Genomic DNA, 17,882 nt, shown 5'->3' with positions numbered 1-17,882 from the left:
ACCCGTAGGGTAAATGCAGGGCCAAGCAACAGGGGGGGTTAGCCAGTGGTATTACGGTGGCAGCGGGTATGGGCAAGGACAGGAGTATTACGGGTACTCGGCACAAGACCCTAACATGTACTACGGGGGCTACCCCGGTTACCAGCAGCAGCCTGGTCAGCAGCAAGGACAGCAGCCGGGTCAGCAGTCGGGTCAGCAGCAAGTTGGATTCAGCTACTGAAGGAAATTGAAAGGCTCTTGAGGTTGAAAGAGGAGGAAGGGCGGTATCCTATCCTCAGATCTTGTCATTATTTTTGGCCAGGTTCGTGTGTTCTTTGTTACCAAATTGGTATGTGACTTTGTTTACTATCTATCCTCCTGCGTGATACAAATACATTCCTCTGACTCTCTCTCTCTCTCTCTCTCTCTGTTGCTACTTTGGGGTTTTTCATAATAATGTGATGGCTAGTTGTTGTTTTTGATTGTTTCTCTTTGATAGAACGTTGCCCTTTGGCGCAATTAAAAGGGTCGGTCCAATAAATGACAAAAAAAACAGAGAGATTATGAGATTCTTCTGTAGGATTTTGTGGTTCCAAGTTTTGGTTCCCTTTGTTTAAGATTCTGTGGATATAGTAAAAGTGGCCACAGCTGGAATCTTACATGACCTCAGTGTAGTTTTGTCGTCTTCTTGAGTTGACCGACCCGTAATCTCAACCAAGGGACGACCGAAGGCATTATTCCACTTGAATAGAAAGCCAAGTGAAATATGTGCGAACTCAGTTTCACTGCAAGAAAGAACTCGACTTTAGTTCCATATTCGCACAAAAAGATTCGAGATCGACAGTAAAATTGAATAACGCTCGGACGAAATAAAATCGGTAATTCTATTAGAAATCGAGTGAAGATTATAAGGAATTGTTAGTGAAAGAAATAATATAGTGCGATTAATTTTTTTTAAAAAAAAAAAGAAAACCAATTCAAGTTTCATTGATAGGGTAAAGTTGCATGTTTGGATACAGAGATTAAGACATGAGAAGCATAACCTATTAATGTAACAATTCGGGCAGTTGACTTGCCTACCTCGGCTGCCAACTGAATCGTTTGTTTTCAATAGTATTAAAATTTGGGCTGCAATTCGTTAGTACGCACCTCTGTTTTCCATTATTATCTCATAAATCATAATGTCCCCTCTATAATAATAATTGGCATAGCATGGATATGTGATGAACCGCCCGTATGTCAAAGACGAGTTTTTTTATTTTTATTTATTTTAACATATCTTCTTACTCTTCTAATGTTTTAAATAACAAATAACTTTGCCCCATTAAAAAAAAAAATACTAAAACCAAGGAAAAAAATTAAAACAATTAGTGCATAAGCACCGCTTAATCTTAATCCACACATCACTATAAATGCATAAAGTCCCCAACTTCAATCCTCGCCTCTGTGATCACCTCTCCTCGTCAGGCGGGGGCAATCGCCGGAATATACGAAAAGACCAAAATGCCCCTGCTCGGGAGGCCTTGCCCTTACTCGATGATGGACAAGGAAGACCCAGAAGAGGTGTTTCACCGGCGAGCCCGGTTCTTGATTCACAGAGTCCTCCAAGAAGCCGACGCCGTTTCTCTCCGGCGGCGACCTCCGCCGCCGTCTTTTTTGCGGATGAGGCTTCTACGGTTGAAGGTGAAGGTCGGGAAGAGGCTGAGGAAGCTGCGGCGGAGCTTGGCCTCTGCCGTCAGATCCGGCCTCCGGAAGCATTCCCTAGACGACGGCGGCGGCAAAGCTCTTAAACGGCTCTTCCACGGTGGCTCCGGTGCCGGAATTCCGGCGCCGATCTTCTCTCTTGACGTTTGAGTCCTTTTCTTGTTTCTAAATATTCGAAGATCTCGTTTTTTCTTTGCTTCTTTGAGGAAACACTGTTGCCATTATTACATCACAATTTGATAGACAATGCGATTGCGATTCGCCCATTTCGAATTATCATTCCAAAAATCAATTTCGTCCGAGGAAGAACGAAAAGTTCTAATCTTTGATTGGTTCAATTCTGATTTATTTATCTATTTATGGCCATTCATGCATTGAATTTCTTTTTCACATGGTTATATGACAGGATTCTGTATATATGAGAATGAAATACATTAAAGAAGCATTTTCTCATACAAAAAGAAAATAGAACAATTTAGCTCTTCTTCATAAAAATCTTTGGATGAGAAACAACATTATTTAATACAAAGTAGTGGGTTTCATTTGGTGGGAAGCAGAGGTTCATGGCTGCTTGCCTCTGCTACCGTGCATCCCGAATCGGCGATCCCACGGTTGAACCGGTTGAATTACCTAAATTTGGACATAAACCACGTAACGATCAAGACTTGAAGCAAAGGACGTGGGCATATGTTAATTTACAAATGAGATTAAGACCAAACACAAACACAAACACAAATATCAAGCATGCTTAGGTGAGTCCAAATTAGGCGTGTCAATCGGGTCGGTCCGAGCCCGCATTCGGTCTAAAAGTTTCGGACTCAGATTCGGATCAACCCGATTTTTTTCGGATCTATGTAGTTAAGTTCGAAACCCCACCCTATATATTCCAAGTTTGGGTAGGGTCGGGATGGCCCGAACCGGTCCGTATAATTCCTTTCTAAATCTTTTTTTTTATAAACAATATTGGACTTTCGGACCGATCCGACTCGAACCCGTAACCCGATTCAAAATCGACCCGAAAGCCGATTGTTTTTGGGCCAAAAAACTTAGATCCGAAACCCGTTAATTTTCGGATTAGATCGGACGAGACTTCGCGGGACTAAATTGATACCCCTAGTCCAAATTATCTAACAAAAGAATCGCAATCATTACAAATAATTCCACGTAGACAGATGCTGTGACCAATGCTTTGATTTATGAAATGACGACCCAAAAGAGAGTTATGTCCTTTTCTTCAACGTTGTCAAGATCAACCACATTGATTCTATTCCATGAAATTTGATGCTCTTCCTTCGCTTGTATCATCTTCTCCGTCACGTAAATAACTCGAATTGCACTATATATTAATTAGTATATCCTTATATAGAAAGATAATAATTAATCTTATATATAAATTTCAAAACTCAGGATTCGAATTAAACGGTTGATCTGGTAACCATCGCAATCCATTTCATGCCAATGCAATCCGGTCTGATATAATATGGGACACGAATCCAAACTTGGATGACCTAGTGGTGAGAGAACCTATAAAACATACTTTCAACTGGATTCAAATCCAAGTGTAGAAAGAAACATTCATATGGGTTTCTCCTCTTCGAACCAAAGTTTCGATGAACTTTTGGATTATCAAAAAAAAAATGGGACAGGACAACTTACGAAACCTTGATAATTAACAACAATTAATAATACGATATGGACTTCTCAAGTTCTTATATATAATCTGTCATTATTTTAAAAGATGGAGAATATATATATTTTTATAAGCATGATTGCATGCATTAAATATATATATGAGATATTGAAAAGAAAAAAAACCATTATCGTTGACGGCTTCAAATTTAATGCTAAAATTGAGATGTCATAGTCACGCTTCTTATTATGTCAATTAGGTCTTTATTACGTCTATAATGGGTATTGAATTCCAATATTTACTTTGCTCCAATTTTTTAGATATTTTTTCGGAACAAATAGTGGATACGATGCAAAGTATAATTCACCACAATCCCAAATAAAATACCATAAAACATATAATAATAAGGGATGAATTCACCACAACTCATTAATTGGTTAAACATTTAATACACACACAAACCACCTATTTTTTTCTAAATCATCGACAAAATCAATGTTTTGATTACACAATTAAGAATACAGCATTTTCTCCCTTTCAATCTCACCCCACAATTTAACTTCCTCTTACAAAAAATGTACATATATATTTCCTCATGGAACTCATTGATCAAGAGATTAACTTTCCAAAACCATTAACCAAGAGATTAACGATCAACAAAGGGGTTAATCGTTGCAACATTTAGCAGATAGCCCGAAAATTTAAAAAAAAAATAATATGACCAATTTTTTTATTTATTGCTTTAGAAGCGGCCCTTCACTTTCCCACTCATCCAAACGCCTCGTCGCCTTCTCCACCTAAAGCCAATAAAAATAAAAACATTATAATCATTGAAATTTAAATAAAAAAAATCCAAATCAAACACAACAATTAAAATAATTTCCGAAGAACATGCAACTAAGTAAAGTGTTGTATAAAATTTTCAATAGAAAATGATTTTTAAGTACCTCTTTGTTCCAATCTGTTCGGACAGTGACGATAATCAAAATTATGGTCTGCATGAGTGTCCCTCCGATCATCCCTGTCCATATTCCCTGCACCATCCATCCATAACCCCACCATTTCATATTTCCAACGTTCATTCAAATTATTTTTTAATCTTTGATACGGTTAATTTCAAATAACACCCGAGGATTAGTCAACGGCTTTACCTTAGCTCCCATATCATACGTGAAACCAAGAACGAACCCTAATGGGATTCCTACAACGTAGTAACATCCGATGTTCACGTATGCCACAAACGCTTGCCATCCGCACCCGACCGCGACGCCTATACGAAACGCAAACGCCAAAATATATTATTTCTATCATTCGCTAATCAACCATTATTAGTGTTTCTTAATTACAAGATTAGAAGAGTAATTAAATGTTAACTGAAGTGTGTTTTACCGGACAAGACAGGTTGGACCCCGTTGAGGATGATGGTAATGGCTAAGTACGGAGACATGTCCGAGACGGCCGCTGCCACGGCGGGGCTGCTCGTGAAGGCGTAGCTGATGACGTGGCGCCATGAAAGCACGACGGCGGCCTCTAACACCGACAATAACAACGACACCATTGTCGTCACCGCCGTCGTGAATGCCGCAGATTTAGGGTTTCCTCCTCCTAATTCGTTGCTCACTCTTACACTGCAGGAAAAAAAAAAACAAGTTAAATATTTCTTGAACATGTAAATAAATTTAAAAAGTGTATGAAAAGTGGGATATATTGCCAACCTGGCGGCTGCGTTGAATCAACTGTCGACCGACACCATTGTCGTCACCGCCGTCGTGAATGCCGCAGATTTAGGGTTTCCTCCTCCTAATTCGTTGCTCACTCTTACACTGCAGGAAAAAAAAAAACAAGTTAAATATTTCTTGAACATGTAAATAAATTTAAAAAGTGTATGAAAAGTGGGATATATTGCCAACCTGGCGGCTGCGTTGAATCCAATCGACACCATAAAGGAGAGTGCTGAAATTGACATGCTGCAAAAAAAAAAAAGAGTATACATGAGAAAGCGGGTAATCAACTTTTTTTTTTTCCAGTTTGGAGTGTATGCCGTTTCCCGAAAGAGAAACAACACGCAGTGTGGGTCATGAGAAAACGACAAAACAGGAAAAGAGTTGTGCGTTTTGAACAATAACAAGAGACGTGGAGAAGTCTAATTGTAACACATCATACGAAAAGTGGGTGTCTTGTTCTATTTTAGAGACAATCCAAAAGCTCCCTCTGCCCGAAAACGTGCACTATAGAATATTGAATTATACTGTATTATGTATTCGCATAATTTGTTTGTATATGTGTATGTATCTGTATCTATTTTGCTTCGAACACCAATAATTTCTGTGACTTCCCGAAAAGAGAGAATAATTTAAAAAATTCAGTCGAAACAATTATCTATTAATTCAATTTATGATGACTAATTTAATTACTAATAGAATAAATGAACCCATTGGAAAGAATAATGCATAATTGTGATCGCATTAAATTCAATTTACAAATGAAGGATTATATTTTCTCTAAAATCCAAAATTCGAACGGAATAAAAACAAATATAATTTTAAATCTAATTTTTTAAAAAAATAAGATTTTCTTATCAATTTAATTCAAAAAATATAAAATTTTTTTGAAACCAAACTAAATCGAGTATTATAATGTCACCCTAATGTTTTGTCATTGTAACGAACCACAAACAAGCACTTAGTCATTGTAACGAGTCAAAATGATCAAAGTCAGCCCTTTGACCGCTCAAGAATCATATCATTTTCTCATTTTCCGTTGTGATGTCGATCTATAAAAACTATAGAATATAAACATGTTGTAAAGATTAATCCAGAAAAAAAAAAAGAAGAAGAAATTACCAGACGGAGAGAGAATCCAAAGCGAGTTCAGGGTTCTTGAGAAGACCGGCGAGAAGGACAAGAATCTGAGAGTACCAAGACTCCAAACAGAGCATGACCGCCGACGCCGCCGACAACCGGAAAAAGTCCCACAGACCTTCGAAAGCCTTCCAGCTGAGCCCCTCCCATGTCCTCCGGCATCGAGGGCTCATCTTTATGTACACAATCTGAGCCACCGCTATGATCCACCATGAAAGAGCGTGGACCAGCGATAACCCTAGCAGACCCATTCCCAGCCTGTATACAGCCACCCATGACAGGAGCAGGTGCAGAACCAGCGTCGCCGCCGCGATGTACGCGCTCGGCATCACGATGCTCTGCGCCTGGAGGAATTTCTGGATCGGGAAATTCAATGCGTAGGCGAAGATCTGAGGGATCATCCCGTAGACGAACACCGACGCCATTGAAGCTACTTCGGCTGGTTCGCCCAGGAAAGTTAGGATCGGCTTCGAGAAAACGAAGAGCAACGTCATCGGAAGTCCGGTGAGTGCCAAAACCACCGTCGATCTCTGCAGATAAACTCCCATCATCTCGTAACGATGAGCTCCATGCGCTTGCCCGCATAGCGTCTCCACTGCACTTCCCATCCCAAGCTGTAACAAAATCCAAACCGAAAATCGGTTACATTCCGAAGAATATTCAAAAGGGTCAACATCAATTCCCCCCTTCTGGGTCCTTTTATCTCCGAATCCCCAGAATCGGATCTTAGATCCCAATCTGGTTTTGACCCATTTCAAACAAAGTATAAATCCCGTTCGTTTTAGTTTTAAGAGTTTCGTCGAAGTACCAAGAGGCCGTAGGTGAACATGTTGAAGCCGCTGTTTCCGAGGGACGAGGCGGCGAGCTCGAGGCTTCCGAGATGACCGGCGAAGATTCTGGTGAGAATCGACATACCATTGTTGATCAAGTAGACGAAAACTGCAGGAGCCGCCAAGTGAAAGAGAAACTTCATCTCGAGCATCGAAGCCAAGTAAAGTCGCCGGAAATACGGCAAATGGGTGTCGGACAAGACGCTCTCCAGCCGGTGATCGGCCTCCGATTCCTGCGGTTTCGGAGAATCCAACAACGGATTGTTCAGATCATTTGCCGCTTCCGAACCCATGATTTCTACGAATTAGATTTCTCTCGAACAAAAAAAAAATAGAGCAAGATTGATCGGGAATTTCAAAAATCAAAGAGTCAGGAGAGGAAATAAAGCTCCTCGATAATGGCGTATGAGTTCAGAGGAGGAGCTCTCTTTCTCTCTCCTTCTCGCTCGTCTTCCCTGACTCGTTGCGTGGCTCACCCAAGGAGTATATAATGGCACAAATGCCGTGTCAATTTTTCGGAAATTATTATTATTTTATTTACTTATCTAGAATAAATAAACTTTAAAAATAAATAAATAAATAAAAGGTAGTTTAGTTTTCCCTCTATCCTTTTTTTATTTCCCATTTTTAATTGTTCCATTCTGAACACGAACTCGTCAATGTGGGTCCCAATGAACGAAGCCCTAAATATTATTTGAGCTCAAAATAAATAAATAAATTAGTAAAGCAATTGAATATACTGTAATAGTGTAATATGCAAGAGGAGGTTTTGGTGGAAATGTTCGTCAGTTTGATACGTAGGACCCAAATTTTATAATTCGGACCGATTTAGAAATTAAACTATGTTTTGTAGGTTATAATATTAATGAGGAAAGAGTCTTTCCTTACATTCTTTCTCCAAAAATACGTAAATTCTTTTGTAATTTAGGAATTTTGACAGTGACCTTCAGAATTATTAGGGATATAATTCGTCAGGCATTAAAAAAAATAAAATGAAATGGAGATACGTTTTTGCATATATTTATATTTGGCTTAAGAAACGCTCTTCTTCCATCCTCGTACCAAATTATTTTCTCTAACTTAGATATTTATTTTTTGTTCTATCACATTTAAAGAATGCATTTTAAAAATATTTATTTTCCAGATTTATTTAATTACACATTAATTTATCTATAAATTCATATATCTATTTCAAACTTTTATTAAAAAAAAAGTATATTGATTAATTATTCATCCTAGTTTTAGTTATAAAAATATTTTTTTTATAATGATAAATATCATAATTAGATTAAGAACTGATAGATTTATAAAAATTATAAGGTGATGTTTTTATAAAAACAAAGATTTAAACTCTTTCCTCTACCTCGAATTCGTGGGTTCAATCCTTCAAAACATTATTTTTTTCTTAATCTATCAGTTTCGCTTGATTTACTTATTTGACGTGATTTGCATGTCATTACATAGAATAGTTGAGTTTACTCTCGTGCTCGAAGAGTCACAGATTCGTTATAAAAAAAAATTAATTGGATAATGTATTTGATATTTGATAATTTTTTTATAATTCACAGATTCGCTAATTTTTTGACCTAATTACATATTTTATAAAATTGAAAAGTTTAAATGAATGTCTTTCCCCACACCATATGTGATACTTTAAATGTTTTGGCCAAATTTATTATATTATTGGCAAAACAACTGTGGAAACACTTTTCTAATCGGTGATCATACATACAATCATAAATATGTCAGGTTATTTCACACATGTATGTGTATGTATATACACACACACTTCACCTAAAATGTGTGTATTTACATAGGATTTTCACATGCCTATACATGGACCACAACAAAGAGAAGTATTGGTCCGACATGGTTGAACGTTAGTGGGAAAAGTAAATCTTAAATATAAATCTAAGAACTAAAATTAGATTGTCTTTATTATATCTGAAAAAAGCTGGTTTATTTACTTTACATACAAATTATAGTCACACAATTTCCAAGTTTTCTGTAAAATTTGCGCATCATCATGCAACCATGATCACAACATGATGCCTAGTTGTCATTGTTTATCACCAAATTATGTTATTATATATATATATATATATATATTATTGTTTTTATAGTACATTTGAATACGAAAATAACATATAAATTTCATTAACCCATGAATTAATATAATCAAATCAAAATAACCAAATAACAATAAAAAATTATATCTGAAATCAAAATTATATAATTTAGATACGAATACAAAAGAAAAATTAATAAAAAAATAAAATAAATCTAATCTAATATAAAATTAATTATCCACATATTTTTTCTTAACTTTTAAAATATTTTGCAAAAAAAAAAAAAGAAAACGTGGATAATAGGTCGGTTACATCAAATGTTTAGGTACCAAATCCAAATGTTTCGGATTACATATTTCGTTACCGAATTCATATTCGTATAATAAATCGGATATCCGAATTTGAATATAGATAGGATAATATTCAGATATCCGTTAGTATCTAATTTGAACATTCAAACTAATTTTTATTAAAATTTTCATACATTAAACATATAATAATTTATACAAAACCAATCAAATACATGTGTATGTTTAAATATGAATTTAAATTCATTTCAAATCTATCAATATTCGAGCCAAAGGTTGACACGAGTTGGATACTAGTATTTTTTATTTAACACGATATTTTTTATTTAACACGGTCTCGGCTTTATCATCACGAGTCTGAGTTCTGTGAAAAAATTGTCTCGGTATTGGTTACATATTGAACCCGGAGTGCACGAACCCGAATCCCATGAACACAAGACCGAGACAATTTTTCCATGAAATCCGTAGTGATGAAGCCAAGATACGAAGTGATATGATTAATAGTGGGAGAGAACAAAATCTAGATTTAGATTTTTATATAATATAATTTAATGGTAGAGGTAAAATCACAAATTAACCATTCTGTAATTTTCATGATTAGTTGCCCTTTACGATATACAAATCCAAACTCAAATTTCGGATTTTTTTTTAAAAATAATATCCAATATTACGTCATGGAGTATTCGGGCACCTAACTCAGCGGATCCAATCGAGTATCCGAATTCGTAATTAGATTCTTTTTTTTTAAATCTACTTTGAGCTTCGGAGCTTGAAACGCGGTGGATGGCAGAGCACGTGATTCATGTGCACCAAGATGCAAGTGAATTTCCAGATTTGTCCTCAACGTATCTCTGATATTTCAGTTCCGTCCACGTAACGTATCTCTCCAGCGGCCTGTAACGAATTATGGGAGATTCTATAGATTCGAAGCTCCTTTATTATACAGTTTTTCTTTTCCGACCCCACCATTAATTCTTTTATCACAAAAACCCCATATTTACTCCGCTCTTCGAAACAAGAAAAACAATGAATGTAATGAGCTATTTGTAAATTTTTTTAAAAAAAATCCAAGATATTATTTAATAAAATTTCTACAAGATGTGCGGGAGAGAGTTCGTGATGTTTTTATTTACGCCCATAATTAATAAATAATTATTAATAAAAATATAAATGTCGTATTCTAGATACTTTTAAAAGGAACCACCAAATTGATTTTTGCATTGGAATTCGAGCAAAAAATCCATAGAGTTGAGACATATGGGATAACGGGGCAGTTCGAGTACACTCATTTAATAATTTTACGTCTATGAATAATTGTTCCGTGTTATTCTATGATTTTTCATCTCACCATCTCTAATTTATCTCTAAATTGTATGCATAAATCTAAATTTTAAACCATATATTCATCAACCCATCTAAAATTCTAGACCTTAAAATTTATTATTTAGGTTTAAAGTTTAAGATTGATTTAGGATTAGTATTTATAGTTGTATAGGATGTTTAGAGCTTGAGGTTTTGGTGTTTAGAATTATAGGTAAATTATGAATAGTAAGATAAGAAAAATAGAGAGAAAATAATAAAAGTATTATTAATTTTTAAAAATTAACTAAAAGATACTAAAATTAAAAATTTTAGAAAGATGTAACGATTTTACTTTTAAAAGGGAGACAATAAATTGGTTATTAGAAAAAGGAAAAATTTGTTGCAAAAATAAGACAATAATTTTAAAGACAGAGAAGCGGGGTGGCCAGTTTCAATTGAAAGTACAACTACTCAAATAGCATTATCGTGGAGCTCACGACATTTCCCAACCAATGGAAACTTATGGTCGGAACACAATTGTTTTTATTTTTTGCTTGGCTTTTCCAAAAACATTTATTCGCTTTATCTTTATAACAATAATAATAAATTTATATAAACTTACAAGGAAGGCAGTGTTTTCGAAATGCTGGGATTGAATTTATAAAACGTAAAGAGTTCGAATTATTTTGTATTCAAAATTCTCAACTAATAAATGTATTTGTTTAGCATAAACCTCACAGAAAAACTGTAGGTAAATACACGTATTAGTGGACCATTTCTTTGTTCAAACAGGTTGTGTTTTACTAAATTCGATGCAGTGCGGGTCAACGCCCACGAAGGTACAAATAAATTATTAAATTAAGCATTTAATTTCAAAAGAAAATAAATAGACAATTTAATTTCGAATGACAAATCATCTGTATAATAATATCTTGACACGTTGCAGAATATATGTATGTGTATATATTGTTGGGTCATAATGCAAATTCGCTTTCACGGGATGTTAGGTGCAATTTTTTTTTTAATAATGTTTTATGTGGCATATGTATGATATATATGACCTAACAAATATGTATTTGGTATATACCTAAACTTGGGTGACCTAGTGGTGAGTGAACATGCAAAGCATGTTCTCATCCTGGATTCAAACCCAAACGTGGAGAGGAACATTCACATGTGTTTCCCCGATCCTCTGGAAGATGTAGTCGTGCCAAAGGTACGGTGAACTTCCGGATTATCAAAAAATATATATATATATATATGTATTTTGTATATAAATTTAGCTCTTTACATATTATGGTGTTGAAATGAATTACTCAAACATTCTTCTATGTCAATGTCTTGTTTTGAGTAGGGGTGAGTTATTTTGTTACCAAGAATATTGGAATCAATCCTAATTAACATTTGATTATAATAGAATTGAATTCCATATAAAAATTAAATAGTTATATTTTTTTGAAAATCGAAAAAATTAATCTGGATGTTTCGAATAAATATATAAATGAAAAAATTAATAAAAATAGTACATAAACTAAAGTTATATTCGTGTTATTTTAGAATAAATATTTGACAGATATGAAGTAATTTTTTATAATAAAACTCTAAAATAAATAATATTAATATTGATATGAATTAAATAGAACCAAGAGAAACCCAGCACACTCAAATTATGAAATGAATGGTTTTAAAATCTGCTCAAAATTCATAAAAAAATATTGTATGAATAAAGTGTACACTCAAACTATGAAATGGATGGTTTACAAAAGCTGCTCCAAAATTTATATAAAAAAAAAAAAGAAAATATATTATATGAATAAAGGGGAAATAATATGGTCCAAAAATGTGGGATGCCACGTTGTACACAAAATACGCATGCGTAACTCGTGCAGCAATTATTTGGACGCCAACGGTCAAACAACGTTGACACCGAACGCGGTCAGGTCATACCTCCCATAAAATAAATAGATTATTTTCAAATGTTTAAGTATTTTTCAAGTTTTATTTTATTTTATCAGTATTTTCAAAGTTTTTTTTTCATATTTATCGTTTAACAAGGTTAGAATTCAAGTGATTCCACCAAAATGAATCGCAATATGTGAAATCAATTTCAAAAAAGAGATTCTAAACGATTTGATTATGCTATAACGAGAACCATTGACGTATGGTGAATCATACCATAAATTTGTTGATAATGAAATGATAAAGTGATCCAAGAAATTTCAACATTTTTACTCCTAAACTGCATAGTACATAGTCAGAAAAATCACAATATGTATGTATGTATGTATGTATGTATGTATGTATGTATGTAAATGCAAGTCGGTCCAAGTCGGGAATGTTAATTTGTTCAACTTTAATTTATATATAAGCAATGTCGTCTTTGACCCATTTTAATGGGAACTCGTTACCGAATCAATATATATATATATATATATATATATATATATGTGTGTATATATACATTCTGAATTTATTGTCTTAATCTGTTATCTGTGTATAGTGAAATTTCCAACTTTGTAAAAAGATTATAAAATTATTTATGGTCACCGTCTGGAATGATTGTCCCGGCATATTATAAAATACATAGATCATATGAGTGTTGTCAACTTAATATAAAAAGGGCCAAAATTCTTAGATGTGCATATTAATATACGGTCCATATTCTGTATGCAATATTTTTGTTTTATTAATGATAATTTGTCTATACGCAGTCTCCAATCATTTGAAATACGAAAAGACTGAATATACGGTCCATATTCTACCAATTTGACTATTTCATACATCTGTGTGTGTATATATAAATATATATTATGTACTTCTAATTTCAATGTTGTACGTAGTCTTTGTTTTTTTTTTTTTTTGGGAAAATGGTAAAATGTCTTTACGGAGCTTTCGGTTACTTAAAATACAAAAAAATGAAATGGTTGACTATTCTATCAATTCGATTACTTTATACATATAATATATACACATACTTGGAAAAAGTTATTGTCTGACTATTAATAATGTAATAAGAAAAATAAAAAAAAAGTAATAGTTTAATTTTATTAATTAATATAAATTTTAGAAATTAATTAATAAAAAAATCAATTTCAAAAAAATTGGAAAATAAGACTCGATATTACTAATACTAATGCAGTATATCCGCATACTATACATACATATATATATATATATTCGTACGATGGATATCAAGTTTTCTTTTGGCTAGTTAGATGATTTACTAGTTTATAGATACACGTGTCACACATACGTTGCAATATTCATATAAGATATTTAATTTCAGACACTAATTTTCGAATGCATGCACATACGTACCAATATATATACACGTGTACAGGTATAACTATGAATATTATCGAAACATCAAATTTGACATTTATTATATGAAAAAATAATTTAATATTAGACCTGACGAATTAAATCAAACTTTATTATTGGACGATAATATAAATCTCGCCCATTTTCCAATTTCACACATTCTAATGAAAACGTTTCCATGAGTAAATAATAATAATAATAATAATAATAATAATAATAATAATAATAATAATAATAATAATAATAATAATAATAATAATAATAATAAGAAATTAATAATAATAATAATAATAATAATAATAATAATAATAATAATAATAATAATAACGACCCACGGGTATATATATATATACACACATACATACATAACTGGGTTACACTGATGAATTCATTAATTGAGGGGAATAAATGGCAAAAATCAAAACGTATGTGTTTGTTGAGAAAATAGCCCATGATTCATGTAAATGTAAAAAGTCAAAACATGGGTGCTTGTCATGTAAATATAATATAATACACACGTAACACACGTACGGTTTTTCATTTTGACTTCGAGATCTGGATACTTTGTCCTTCCATGTAATATTCAAAAATCAGTTGAGATATTTAAATTTTTTATTCAGTTAAACGCCCAATATTGACCCAAAAACAATTTCGAAGTGCCATTTATCTCGATTTTTTTCTTCATTATTAAAGAGATCAAAAACAGAAAAAAAAATCGGGTTGGTGAAACTCCAAAGTCAAAAGTAAATTGATTTTGATCCTCTAATTGCTACAGGATAAGCCCTTCATTTTTAGAAATTGAATAAAATAATATATAATGTATCTACATACTAAATTTAGTTTTGAAATTAACAAAATTTATGTTTTAAAAACTAAACCAAGCGAATTCGAATAAAATTTAATAATCGAAATAAAATTTAAAAATAATTAATATTCGATATAAAACCCGGAAATCTACAATTTGTAAGGAACTAAAAAAATACAATTAAAAATAAATATTGGCTCTCTAATGTTACCTTATCGGACACTTAAAAGATATTTGTCAGTATTTACATTCCATTCCATATATAGTTAGATTTGAATTTCAGCATCTAAAATAATCGTAACTAATAACATTAATTAATTGTTTGTTTAATCGTCCCAAATGAATTTGGGAATGAGGCCATGTTGTTGTTGTTTAATCATCTTAAAACCTTGTAGGTTAAATCAAACAAATTTAAAGTATCATGACAAATATTTTATTAAATATTATGGTGGCTTTGTTGAAAAAGAACTCGTGTCTTTATACTCCATAATAAATTTTAAGATATCGATAAATCTTTACCTAATAAAGGTTAACTAAATTTGATTTATTTAATCACCCAAGAATTAGGCTACATTATGCCTAATCTACAGCTAACCCGATGTAAAACGTAATTAAATTTCTAAATCTCTGTATTTAATAAGTTCTCAAAAATCACAAAGAGCACGTAGATTAAATACAGAGATTTACAATGAAGATATTTATTTCAAACATGTAGATTTGTGTCACACAATGTATTATTATTATTAATGGAAATAATCTTAATCTTTGCATAAGGATATTTATACTCTATACGAACGTATATAATTTAGAAATATTTATAAAGTATACGTGTTGTAACATATTTGAACTCGTAACTCGAGAATCTCATGGCATAGGGCCAAAGGCCAAAGGTACAACAACAACGCCTTAATCTTAAATTTATATGGGGTCGACCGTATAAATTTTTTTTTCATTCATTTCGGTTTTGCATTATTTTCTCCGATATTTGCAACATATTCAAATTATTTCTAGTAACTCGTTCCCAAAAAAGTGTAGGCTTACCTCTTCCTCGTTTATTAACTTCCATCTTTATACTCTTTAATTTTCTAACCAGAACATCTAACAGTCTACGTTTTACATGTCCAAACCGCTTTAAACGTCCCTCACGTAATTTATCTTCTATGGTTATGATTCATAATTTCTCTCTAATACTCTCATTTCGAATTCGGTCTATTCGTATATGTCTGCACATCCATCGCAAGATCTCCATCTCAGCCAAAAGATTCGTCATCCATAAATAAATGAAAAAAAATAACCAAATAGAGGCAGGTAAAATTCAAACCACGTTTAATTTAACCAAGATGAAGTTTTCATCCAACCAAAACTTTAATTGATTATAAAATTAAATAAATCTTTATTTTCTAAAACTATAGAAACACCTATTATTTTGTATTATTCTATTAGTTTTCTGTTTTAATCTGAAACATATTTACAGTATTAGATCATTTAATAGATAAATCTTGCAGACTAAAGTTTATTTTTATATCGAACGTAACAATAAGAAATTATTTTAAAATTTTAACGTAAGAAGGTAGAATTCCAACAAGTAAGATAATTTTAAATTAAAAGAGATATATCAAATAAATAAAAAGACGAATGAAAAAACTTGTTATTTGGAGGTTTTCTTCTCAAATAAAATAAAAATATATTTTAATAGATAATCTAAGAAAATCTGTAAAATTTTAGATATATTTACAAACAATAAAAGTCTATTCATTTTTTAGTTAATTAAAGAGTTTTTGTGATATTGTTAGAAATTATAGATTTTTTTGTTATTTTTCTAATTTTAAATTGAAATTTATTGTGAGCAAACTTAAGTAGGGTCCTTTCTCGAGACTTGGGCATGAAAAAGCAAATTGCTAGTGTTTTAAATTCTTTTATTATGTAGACTAACTTTTCATTTGTTTCATTTAAATCTATTTCAAAGGATAAATAGTAGAGAGAGACGCACATGCTTACATCATTTTTATAATACTCTGTGCATAATTATTAAGTTATTAATAATATTTTCAGGAATAAAATTGGCATTTCCATATTTAAATCATTTATGAACGCACGCATTATATTATTGTACAATATACTCAGTCGTACAATTGTTACTTAGAAAAAAATAATTTTTTTTCCTAAGAATACGCCACGAGGGTCGAGGTAAAATAAATTTATGCATGTGGACCAAATAAATATATGCAATGCATTAAATTGCAAAACGATGGATTTAAATCGTAATCGTGAAAATTATCATATATCAAGATATCTTTGTACGCTATCGTTCAACTCCAATTATGGGCGACAGGTTGCACCACCGCTATCCGCAAACGGAATGGTTGTTATTTTCGGCGGTTGCAGGCGATTGAAAAACTGACTGGTTAAATTGCAACCACCCGCAACCGCAGCCAAACTTGTGTTTTCTAATCGCAACTTCTAACTTGCGTTTTGATAGCGGTTTCGCCGTTTTGACAAAAAAACTAAAATATCCTCATTAAAAATTATATAAAACTCTAATATATATATTGATGATGATTTTGTTTAGTTTTATGATTTGATATTATTTTTTAGTATTATATTTTAATAAAAAATATATAATAGTATACTTTTTAGATTTTATAATGATTATTTTTAATAATTTTTATAATAAAATTATTTTTTACTTAAAAATAAATTAAATTGATAATATTATATTTTAAATTTATTATTTAATCATTATAAATTTAGTAAATAATTTTTAACTAAAAATTTAATTAAAATTATTATAAAAAAATTATTTTAAAATAATATTTTTTTATATAATTTATATCAAAACGCAACTGCAATCGCAACGAACCATTCACTTCTAACCACACCTACCCGCAATCGCTAACTTATCAACCAGTCAGTACTTATCATTCATAATCGCTATCAAACACTTTGAAAACGCCGTCACCAACAACCGCAACTGCTACGGCACAACCAGTCGAACCCTATAATATAGTTTTTGCTCATCATAAATCGAAATTACAAGATAAATTATTTATTTATTTTAAAAAAATATCGCATT

The 17,882-nt window shown here is 32.2% G+C and overlaps 3 protein-coding genes across 4 annotated transcripts in view; 2 read left to right on the top strand and 1 right to left on the bottom strand.

Annotated features, from left to right (window-relative positions):
- LOC104818849 (polyadenylate-binding protein RBP45B) overlaps positions 1-461 on the top strand; it is a 3,526-nt gene extending 3,065 nt beyond the window's left edge. Inside the window, exon 6 of the mRNA XM_010548627.1 lies at positions 20-461. Within this exon, the coding sequence (XP_010546929.1) occupies positions 20-220 (201 nt within the window). The 3' untranslated portion in view covers positions 221-461. The remainder of the gene's footprint in view (positions 1-19) is intronic.
- An 821-nt stretch (positions 462-1,282) lies between these two features.
- On the top strand, positions 1,283-1,975 carry LOC104818840. The gene has a single exon (XM_010548615.2). It carries the CDS (start codon positions 1,483-1,485, stop codon positions 1,831-1,833), a length of 351 nt encoding a protein of 116 aa, XP_010546917.1. The 5' UTR covers positions 1,283-1,482; the 3' UTR covers positions 1,834-1,975.
- A 1,789-nt stretch (positions 1,976-3,764) lies between these two features.
- Positions 3,765-7,475, bottom strand: LOC104818823 (protein DETOXIFICATION 37). 2 transcript variants are annotated; one of them, XM_010548597.1, is made up of 8 exons: positions 6,983-7,474; positions 6,157-6,788; positions 5,224-5,280; positions 5,064-5,136; positions 4,703-4,868; positions 4,465-4,583; positions 4,261-4,347; positions 3,765-4,110 (listed from the first exon to the last, which is right to left on the bottom strand). In XM_010548597.1, exons 1-8 carry the CDS (start codon positions 7,295-7,297, stop codon positions 4,048-4,050), a joined length of 1,512 nt encoding a protein of 503 aa, XP_010546899.1. In that variant the 5' UTR covers positions 7,298-7,474; the 3' UTR covers positions 3,765-4,047. The 2 variants fall into 2 exon arrangements, with proteins under 2 accessions (XP_010546899.1, XP_010546908.1); XM_010548606.1 differs by lacking the exon at positions 5,064-5,136 and having other exon boundaries at positions 4,703-4,941; positions 6,983-7,475.
- Positions 7,476-17,882: the final 10,407 nt, after the last annotated feature.

This window comes from Tarenaya hassleriana, unplaced genomic scaffold, assembly GCF_000463585.1.
Source record: "Tarenaya hassleriana unplaced genomic scaffold, ASM46358v1 Cleome1, whole genome shotgun sequence".
NCBI classification, from domain to species: domain Eukaryota; kingdom Viridiplantae; phylum Streptophyta; class Magnoliopsida; order Brassicales; family Cleomaceae; genus Tarenaya; species Tarenaya hassleriana.
The sequence above is the reverse complement of the archived record's forward strand: the minus strand, read 5'-3'. Positions and strand labels throughout refer to the sequence as shown.